The following is an 11103-nucleotide window of genomic DNA, read 5'->3' as shown; positions in this document are numbered from 1 at the left end:
CTCCTCTCCTCTCTCTCCCTATGCTTCTATATGCCCCCATTACACATTACTAACTTTGTTTCTCCTCTCTCCCGTAGTGTGTCCTCTCTCTCTCTCCCTGTAACTTTCTGCAGGTTGCCCTGGAGCTCTATATCTCTGACGAGCAGTCACCGGCCACATCGACCTGATCAGTGTTTGATTGTTGTGTCTTGTTGCTTTTCTTCTTTTGTCTCTCCTCTATCCACTCACCCCAACCGGTCGAGGCAGAAGGCCGCCCACCAAGAGCCGGGGTCTGTCGGAGGTTTCTTCCGTTAAAGGGAGTTTTTCCTCCCCACTGTCGCCAAGTGCTTGCTCAAGGGGGATTTGTTGGGTTTTCCCTATGTAATAATATTGATAACAGTAAGGTCTAGACCTTATGTAAAGTGTCCTGAGATGACTTTTGTTGTGATTTGGCGCTATACAAATAAAATTTGATTTGATTTGATTTGATTTGATCGGAGGTTACACAAATTCCTACCCTCTGTTCTATAAAGTGTGACGTGTTTGCTTTAATCACAAGGCTGGGGACATTAGCAGGCCACAGCGCCATGAACCGAACATGTGTTCCTGTCTAAACCCACTGCAGCTAAAGGTAAACCGGTATCAGTCTGGTAGTGAACAGAAGTCTTTAGTTCTGAGAACCCTGGTGCTAACTAGTCTGGAGTCAAATGCATTAAACGTAGTTAGAAAGAAAGAAAAGTGAGAGCAGTGAATGTTGTAATGCCTTTACCCTGCATTCCCCAGAAACCACTGGTGTGTTCATGTATTTTTGCATAAAAATTAAACTTGAAGTTCAAACTTTGTCACATACACAATCATTCACAATATGAAATGCAGTGAAGTGCTTTGATGACTGATACCGACTAAGACACTATGCACATAGTTAAAAAAGAAGTATAAAAGAAAATAGATAATTAAACACATATAAATAACATGTTATAAAGTGCTGTGTGCATCAGTTACAGTGTACATTGGCCATATATGATAATTACATAATGACCAGGAATAAACTGAACATGTGCAAATGAGAGTTGTTGAAATAATCCACTAATGAGGCCTATCAAGCCTGTGAGTCTATGTATACCTATAGAATGTTTAATCAAACATCAGGCCATGGTCTTGTCCTGGTTAAGGGCTCGAATGGCTTGCAGGAAGAAGCTCCTCCTCATTCTTTCTGTTTTTGCCTTCAGGCAATAAAACTATGTCCCTGGTCACGACAGAGAAGAGTCCATTGTTTGGGTGACTTAGGTCTTTCCATATCTTCACAGCCTTGGCCCAGCACCACCTGCTGTATAGTAGCTGTAGCCCAGGTTGATCCATTGTTTTTTGTGTTCAGCCAGGGTGACTGTCAGCCATTATACTCAGATCAGCTCTTCGGTGTGTTCTTAACACAACACTGTTGCAACTGCATGGAACAAAAGATGCTCCATTAATGTACTTTAATGTTCTCTAGAATATATCCAAATATCTTAAGTTAACATTGTTGCCATTACAACAAACATTGTTAGAAACTCACTGTAAATGTACTAAGAACATATTAAAATATATAAAGTACCATAAACACCAAAGCTAAAAATTATACTTTAAATGTAAAAGTCAAATAACCTAATAATAATATAGACAAAATACCATAAAAGCCTGATCAGTTGTCACCTCCTCTGATTCATCTTTGCAGTAAATTCTTCCTAAAAATTCAGTTAAACATTCACTCCTCTCCTCAAAATCAAAAACATAGGTAGGACTGAAGAGGCCATTAGGGTGATTTATGCTGATAACAGCCAGGAAATACGATTGCTGGGCTATTAAACTCTGACTACAGCAAATGCCACAATGACAGTCACCTACAGCTAAACGTGCACATACATGTGTCAGCAGTCAGCACCAGTGATTTCTCTATACCTCCCCGGACGTGGTTGTACATTTCCTAATCCCGTTACATTTATTTGATCAACTTTTCCACACACTTCAGCGCTGTGCTGAAATCCAGAATGTTGTAGTAAACTGCTGCTTCAGCAAGAATCTAATCCACTCAGCCCCAAAGAGCTGGTTAGCAAACTTGGAAATGGCAGACTTTGACTATCCCTGCAGTCTGAGTGTGATGCTTGGTTTGAAACCAGACTGAGATAAGTTATGTGAATTAGAGGTGATTTATAATGCAAGTAAGAAAAAAATCAAATTGGAACTGTGCGTTGGAACCCACTCAGCATGTAGGGGGTCATGTTAGGGCTTTGTGTTTGGCCTCTCCTTTATAGGGACAAGCTATATAGTTTCCCACAAGATTTGTAAGATTTGGATGTTGGGTTTAGTCTTTGAGACTGAGGTACACAAGCTAAGTTGAACTTTTTTCACGGTGTTTCCCTCTCTAAAGCTCAAAATGCTTAGAGAATGAGACTTTTATTATACTCCCAGTCAGTGAAATAGCACACCCTGTGCCTCCTCTTCCTCTCCTCCAGGTTACAACAGGATGGGAGACACCTACTCAGACTCCGGTCACAGTGAGATCTCCTCTCGCTCCAGCCTCGTCAGTAACTCGTCCTTCGACATGGCTCAGGAGGAGCGGCGACTCCGCCATTCCGGAGTTGGGGAATCACACACTGGGGGACCACGGCTGGAGCGAAGAGCCACCACCGACCCCGACCAGTACAGCCTGGGGTAGGAAGACTCAGACCTTACTTTGTAAATGAGTGTTTTCTTCTGAGGAATTTATGTTTCATCATTTAAAAGTACTTTTTCTTATTTTTTTTTATATCATACAGGTCTTACTCATCGATGCAGGACTGTCGGGGTATTTACGCCGGCTGCCCTACAGTGCTATCATCACCCAGTTCAGAGGAGCTGACTCAGGATCAGGGCGATCGTGTTTCTCTGGATGCTGCAGACAGCGGCCGTGGCTCCTGGACATCGTGCTCCTCTGGTTCCCATGACAACATCCAGACTATGCAGCAGGGACGCAGCTGGGAGACTCTGGCATTTGGGGGCAGTGGAGGTGGCATCGCAGGGCTCCCTCCAGAGGCCTTATTAGGAGGACCTGCTGCACTGTGGGCAGCACAGGCCAGGGGGAGCTGGGCATCTGCCAGCTCTTCCTCATCCTCAGCTGCATACTGGGGAGAGGACTCTGAGGGTGACACCGGCACCATCAAGAGGAGAGGAGGGAAGGACGTCAGTACTGACCCGGAAACAAGTAGCATCACATCCACTGGGTCAGAAGAGGCCAAGCAGCTCAGCCGGCCATCTCCATCACCCATCACTGCTGGGGGTAAAGGTCTCATTTGTGAGTGACTGCATTTCACAGTGCTGTTGCTTGCTCTTTGGTCACATTTTATAGAAAGCATCTTTACTGTAATTATACTTATAAGGCATAGTTTTTTTATCACAAGAAAACACAAGAGAAACAAAGATCTGCCATAGAACTAAACCAAACAAATTTATACTCTTCTCTAAAACTACAACTTGTTTTTACACAGATTACAATTTTATATGGATTAAACAAAAAAATTTAGGGATATTTTTCCAATTCTTCAACTGTTTTAAAAAAGCAGATGAAGTGTGAGGTCATTAATTTGTTAGTGATTTGTTTCTGCTATGTTTTTATGGTCTAGATCAGTAAAAAAAAAAATCCACGTCTGGGATGTTCTTGTACACCAGGTTTATAATACTGATCATGTCATTTCAACTTTCAAGATCCATTGGTGCATGACAGCTCTTGTCACTGTCTCAGTATTCGTTTTCATCTCATGTCACTATCACTAGTAAAAGCGCTATTTTCACCAGAGGGCTTTATAAACGTACCTCCTAGTGATGTTATCGTCCTCTCTTTTGTGTCCCTTCAGCACGGAAAGAGGGCCGTTACCGTGAGCCTCCCCCGACTCCCCCTGGCTACACAGCCCTGTCCATCTCTGACCTCTCTGAAGGACAGCACCTAGCCTCATCTGTTCCCACACCCACAGCGACACACTCTGGCCGCCGGCCACCAGACTATACCACAGCTCTGCAGCGCTCGCGCATGGTCACCCAGTCGCCCGACTCCCACCATGCCCACCAGGGGGCCAAACAACGGGCAAGTGGCCTCCATCGCACTCGCTCACCAGCTGAGGAGCAAGAACCTGAGGAGGAAGAGGAGGGTGAGTCCTTGTCTTCCAAACTAGTCGCTCTGAGGAAGCCAAAGCCAGTGGCACAGACACCAGAGATTGCCAAACCATGAGAGTGTGTGTACAGGGGTTAACAGGCAGGGCCCGTGTCCCCAAGACAGGTAAAGACCCATTTATACGGTTGCCTCCTTCCACACCAATGAAACTGCATGCGAACAGGAATACACAACTGGACTGAGACTGACCATTCCCTCCAATAACCTCTCACAGTACCTGTAGGATCGGTCCCATTCCAAATGACAATTCTCTACAGACTGAAATTCAGGCATTGAATATTTATGATCTGGGAACTGTTCATTTGGAGTGGAGCCCTCACCTTTAACCCACACTGTGTCACCATGCATGGGGCCATACTGGGTAGATCAAAAACTCTCTACTTCTCTGCCTCTACTTCTCTCTCACTGTCTCACACACTGTGCCCAACAGCATCCGTTAGCAGGCAGGTCCGTTACTATCCTCTCATTCTCCTGCACCAGCACACACCTGGCTCACTTACACTGACTGGATGAATTCTCTATCACTGTAGTTGTCTGGTATTGAACATAGAAGCAGAAATGTGTGTAGATGTGTACATGGTACATTGTAAATAAATAAGTTAAAACGAGGCTTTTCCACAGGCTCATATTTAAGCCTGAAAATTCATTTTTAGAATGTTTTCCTATGCACCAGACAGTCGGTTGTTTGTAATTTAAGAATCACTACTGTAAATGAACCAGAGCTGGCCAGGAGGCTATTTTTCATCTGTTATCCCTAGACAGATATGACTTAAATAGGCTGATAAAAATAGAACATTTATTAAAATGGGGGTACAAGCAATAAAAAGCCTTTGTTTTCTGCTGATTTCAGTACAACATTATAATCAGATTACAATCTTAAAATTCAGATGGGTAAACCAGTGAACATTTTGCTACAGTTATTATTTGTAAAATGTAGAAAACAATAAAGAAAAAGCTAATAAATATAGATAGAGAAGGAGGAAGAAGGAGGGTTCTTCTGTTGCTAATATACCCAACACTGAGTAATGAAACGGTATAGTATAACCACAGAGAATCTGTTAACATATCCAAATTATTGTAGCTGTAAAGGTGTATTTAATAACCATTCTAAAACACAAACAATACCACTTAAACAAATCAAAACTATATTGTACTGCAAAAGTCCACCAAAGGCAGCACAGTAATGTATCTGATGCTGGCACAGCAAGTCAAGTCAATTTATATGTGTATGTCCCAGTATCACAGAACCAGGTGTGAAGACTCCAGTTCCATCGTGTGTCAGTAACATGCTTAAAAATGAAATGCTGACCTTTTTTTATCATGCTGACTGAAAAGCAAGAAATCACTCTGAAAATTTGTGTCATGCTTTGAGAAGGTTTGGTCTTACTAGTTTTCAGCTTTCACTGACATAAACTCTTTTCTCTAGTTTTTGAGAAACCTCTGACCTCTGACCGTCTTCTCTCTCCACAGAGGATGAACAGGTGTCCGCAGTGTGAGGGACAACGGTGGATGTCTTTTTGCAGTAACTTGAAGTCCCCCTGGTTTGGGGTGGGCAGGTTTAAAACAGACTATCAGACAGACTCATCATCAGTTGCATATGTGCCTGCCTCCTCCACTTGGCTCTCCCTCCCGATTGGTGGATTTCTCTGCTCGTCTCCCTCCCCTGCCTTAAAGCATCATGGGGGGTTTAATTACCCTGCATGCAAAAAATACTGTGAAGAAGAAGAAGACATGGAGAGACGGTCAAAGACGATTACAAAATGCCTGGCACTTTGGAAGAAAAACAACAAAAACCTAACAAACACCAGTTGTTCGGTCTGGCCTCACACACACACACAGAAAACCACATAGATGTTACTGTTAGAAATAGGACCGGCTCAAAAAGACCGGTTCCCGCCTGGTGACAGAACTCCACATCCACCTTTGTAACGCAACAGCATCATGATGTGTTGATCTTCATCCGCACTTTCTCATTTTCTACTTTCTAAAAAGCAGAACAAATAAAAACAACAAGACAGAGACTGTTGTTTGGTGACAGAGAAACAACGGTTGACTTGACTCTTAATTTTCAACTTCCCACTAGATTTCTTTTTTTGTTTAGTTTCCTTTGACTGATTGCACTCGGGGGGGCTGAAAAGAGAAACCAAGTCAGCCCGTCATTTCTCTGCCTGGACTGAAACAACCCATCTGTTGTTGGGAACTTCAACTTGAAATCCAGTATTATCTCACACATGTGTCACATGTGAAAGCTTATCAGATGTTGGTTCAGATCAAAGCTAGGAGAAGAGCTCATTCGGGGGAACCAACATGCACATTGTACTGACAGACCTACATGCACACACAGAGTACATTTTATGTATCACTACAAACACAATGGCAAAGTCATCATATATAGCACTTTCAGCACAATCCAAGATGTTACCAGACATTTGGACTGGATACCAGGGTTATGAGTGAACCATATCTTACTGTCATCCCACCTTGGAGTTTATCTGGTTACATCATAGTCTTCATCATCCTGCGGCTCGCTGTTACAACAAGAGTATGTTTCATTAGTGGCCTATCGGTGAAATCAAAAAGCACAGAGGAAAGTGACCACGCACTGAAAACCGAGCGAAGGTGTAGGTCCATACAGTGCATCAGAGGTACATCAGGTAACTAAACTAAGTCACATGGTGCAGCAGCAGTAGAGACGCTTGAAGCCCAAATTGAAAGCTGCTGTCAGGAATGGACACAGGCAGGAATTCTTAAAATTCATAAAGGAAGTACAAATGGTGACCATTAAGTGAGCACTCCCGTACATTAGGAAAGGTTTAAACATCAGCAGAATTTAGAAGCTGCCAGTTGTACCTTGAACAGTCTACATTTGCAAATATATCTTGTACAGAGTCTTATGATCCACATATTTCACTTCAGAATAAAAGTACCCACTAATTAGGATTTGGCTTTTTTCCCCAACCTGAACATACGCCGCATTGTGTGAATGACCAAAGCGCCTTAAGATTGCAGACATTACTTTTAAGTGGTTGCTAACATCATGAATCACCTTGTTTCAGGCACAGCCTTGATTCAAGCAATAGTGGAGTGAAATGCCTTATTGAAGATACTTCCCATTACTTTTAATAGATTAAGACTCAGTACAAGATGAAGTCAAGCACTTTCTTTGTGTTGTTGCAATGTGGCTTCACATGGCAGCATAATGTTTTAGCTGTGGCCATTACAGATGTTTTTGTCTACACACCCAGTGACCCTGCACTTCTCCCTCTGCTGTTGTGCTACTAGATTCATCCTGAGAAACTCTTCTCACCTGTTACAGACATTAGCTAAGTAGATCCTATACGGATATCGCTAACGCCTGCATCCGGTTTTCCACCTTATCTTGCCATCAGTGGAACTGACTGAAGTTTTATTTTCTTTGACTCCGGTGGAGAAGTAGACATATGAAGAAACATGTTTTCAAGACCGCCAATAAAAAGGATTAGAAATCCAGTTGTGAAAAGTAACTTTGTGTTTTCTGAGTCGCACTGATCACATTGATCAGTCTTGGAAACTACAGACTGAGAAAAAGATGAATGAGTGCAGTGTTTTTCACTGTGTTCTGTGACTACACACTAATAATTTCCTGGGTATCCTTTCTTTATTGTAATTTTTGTAATGGCTGAAGATACAGTACATTGTTAATAATTTGTTACAGTGGTGACATGCATCATTCACTTTCAAACTAAAGATAATGTGCATATTAACGGGCTGAGTCCTATTTTGAAAAACAAAAAGTTGCACAAAAATGTACAAGCGTAAAGATAAGTGTAGTAGGTAGAACTGCTACTGCGTTTGATGTGATGTCAGTGAGATGTACATTTAGCTGGTGACAACCTTCTTTCCTTCATTCTTTCTTGTACTACTTTGACCTGTATGTCTTTTAAAAAGACAATTGGTGGAGTATGTATCAGTTGTTTTTGTATTTTTAATACAATAATTGTAAATATCGGTTATATTTTTGTTCAAATGTACTATGTTTATGCCTCAGCATCCAGTTTATATGAAGCTGGGAATCAATAAATACAGCATAAAAACTAGGTTTAAATGCACTTATTCATTTCCTCAGCATTTTGATGTCTTTCTTTTCCAGTTCGTTGTCCCTTCACAAGTTTACCCCAGATACCGTCTAGTGTTTGCACAAATCATGGACATAACTTGAAAAGTGTAACTCATACTTTTCTATCTGACCGCAGTGTGTCAGAATTAATAAAAAAAAGAGGTATTGAAGTCTCACCTTGCTTTTATTTACTTGGTTTGTATTGTTGTGTTATCCAGAGCTGAGAGATGGTGCAAGTACCTCTTGGTTTTATCATCATTTCTCTGCTGTGTCCTAAATTAGGGTTTTGATTTTATATTAAAGTCCTATATTCCCAAACCACTTTGTACCTCATCCCCATATTAAGAAAAATGAAGATATCAAGCTTATTACTTCTGCAACGGGTTTTGGGAATACATGTTATTTCTGTTGCAAGTAAACCATTTAATTTGTGTCTCATCTTTTACCCTAATTGCTGAGGTTTACTTTTGTTTTAATAACTTGAGAAAGATGAATATACTGTGGATAAAACATGAGAAGCCTCGCCATGAGATTTCTTTCACAATGACAAGACTTGCCTAAGGCAACAATAATGGCAGGCTGCCATTTGTTAGGACTGTTAGATGTTAAACCTATAGTATATACGGTACTGTACCAATAATAATGAGGAACCTGCAGTATGGATTAAATAACGTGCTAATGTAAGAGGGCACTGTTTAATAGTCCAGATTCAAGATCTACAGTATGATAGGCTCTGAACCCGTTTATTATAATGTACACTGCTCAGCCATAGCATTTAAACCACCTCTCTAATGTTGTGTAGGTCCCCTTGTGCTGCCAAAACAGCTCTAACCTATTGAGGCATGGATTCCACAAAACCTCTGAAGGTGTTCTATGACACAAGATATTAGCCCGTAGGTGTCGAGGTGGCACCTTCATAGATCGGGCTTATTTTCCAGTACATCCCACTGATTGAGCTCTGGGGAATTTGGAGGCCAAGGCAACACTGAAGTCTTTGTCATGTTCCTCAAACATTTCTGAACACTTTTTTGCCATGTGGCAGGACACATTACCCTGTTGGAAGAGCCCAGTAGCCCCCGCGTCTACAGAGCCTGTACACAGAAAGCTGTGCTGCAATGCACTTTATGTTCTGACATCTATCAGCAATACGTTTCAGCAGTTTGTGCTTCAGTAGCTCTTCTGCAGGATTGGACCAGATGAGCAATGCACATCAAAGAGCCTTGGGCGCCCATGACCCTGTCTCCTGTTCACTGGTTGTCCTTTCTTTTGGTAGGTACTGGCCACTGTAGGCTGGGAACACCCCACAAGACCTGTCGTGTTGGAGATGCTCTAACCCAGCTCTCTCATCATCACACTTTAGCTCTTGTCAGAATTACTCAGATCCTACACTTGCCCATTCTTTTTCCGCTTCCAACATATCAGGCTTCAAGAACAGAGCATTTGCTTGCTGCCTAATACACTGTATGGCACCCCTTGACAGGTGCCACTGTAACAAGATAATCAGTGTTATTCACTTCACCTTCGCCGGTGGTTTTAATGTTGTGTTTAATTCACTATAGTTGGTTTTAACATATTAAAAATCACTACCTAACTCTCACTCAGGGAGATGCCCTGTGCCTGTACAGTTTGACATTCTGACTGTATCCTTACTACTGTGGTAGACACTGTATCACAGCTCGGCATACCCGGTCCTCATGAATAATGCAGGCTCAATGGCCCTGGTTCCCTCTATCACAGTGCTGAGGGCCTCAATTTGTCACACTCTCCAAAAGTTGATACACACTCCTTACATAAAAAATGAGGAGCTGCCAAAATGTGCCAAAGAATGGTAGAGCATTCATATGGAAGCTCAGTATTCAAGTTAAATGATGTTTACCCATTATTTGGCTGCAAAGAGCGGGGTGTCAGGCCATGGTGTCATAAATCTTCAGAGTCCCACAATAAACAACACAATTTTCCAGACCAAACTTACCCTGAACCCTATCCTCACCCGAGCAGACAGCATATATGTGACTTCTGCATTGTATTTGCTCAGGCAGTCACCTCTGAGAGCCGGGTCCACTCAGTTGTCCATCCACTGACATTGTTCTACTAAGATTGTCTAACAAAACAGAGAATACAAGAATACACTACTAACAACCCCAGTTAGTCAGTAACTATATTATGTGGGTGTAGGAGTGAAGGCAAATCTACAGGGTCATCAGGTGGGCACCCTCACACTAACTGGTGTTTCTTCGATTTGGGCCCACGACACTGAAAAGGCTCAACATTGTCTTCCAGCGTCCCATTTTTGTATTAAAACTACTTGTAATTTGTGCCAATATTTAGTATTTAAAAAAAAAAAAAGAAAACAAACTCTGGAGTAGCATTTAGCTCACAGGACTGTAAAATATGGTTAACAGTTTTCACATGAGTCGACCCACCGGCAGAAAATGAAGTGATTTGTCATTAATCACAGCAAGAAAAAGGCAACCATCACATGAAAAAGTAACATTAAAAAAGCTTTATCCTTTTTTTCACCCTAATTTTCACTTAAAACAAATGAGGGCACAGCCCTAATGCTGACAAATCATGCTTTCATTGTGATAAAGTATCTTAATTAAAATATTCCCACTGCAGTTGCCTGCACTAGAAAGATAACTGTGACTGACACAAGGATGGATGTGGAACCACAACAACAAGCAAATACCCCAAGCAAGACTGCTGCATACAATTATAGACACACCACTGCTGTAATCTGTGTCCGACAGTAACAACAAAGCCTGACCACAGTTAGAGGCAGTGTTTCCTGTTCACTCAGCTCTGGAGGCACACTGCTACCTGAGAGGCACCAGGGGGCACTCTT

The 11103-nt window shown here is 42.0% G+C and overlaps 1 protein-coding gene across 12 annotated transcripts in view; it reads left to right on the top strand.

The window, feature by feature from the left end:
• rapgef2b (Rap guanine nucleotide exchange factor 2b) overlaps nt 1-8606 on the top strand; it is a 110052-nt gene extending 101446 nt beyond the window's left edge. For 4 of the 12 annotated variants that reach the window (XM_020622834.1, XM_020622828.1, XM_020622829.1 and 1 more), the window contains 4 exons: nt 2472-2670; nt 2775-3289; nt 3849-4267; nt 5633-8606. In XM_020622834.1, coding sequence (XP_020478490.1) covers nt 2472-2670; nt 2775-3289; nt 3849-4219 — 1085 coding nt within the window. In that variant the 3' untranslated portion in view covers nt 4220-4267; nt 5633-8606. The remainder of the gene's footprint in view (nt 1-2471; nt 2671-2774; nt 3290-3848; nt 4268-5632) is intronic. The other 8 variants (XM_020622826.1, XM_020622835.1, XM_020622833.1 and 5 more) reach the window with 6 other exon arrangements.
• Nucleotides 8607-11103: the final 2497 nt, after the last annotated feature.

This window comes from Monopterus albus, unplaced genomic scaffold (genome assembly GCF_001952655.1).
Source record: "Monopterus albus unplaced genomic scaffold, M_albus_1.0 scaffold289.1, whole genome shotgun sequence".
In the NCBI taxonomy this organism is placed as follows: Eukaryota; Metazoa; Chordata; class Actinopteri; order Synbranchiformes; family Synbranchidae; genus Monopterus; species Monopterus albus.
Note: the sequence above shows the minus strand (reverse complement) of the source record. Positions and strands in the feature narration are given on the sequence as shown.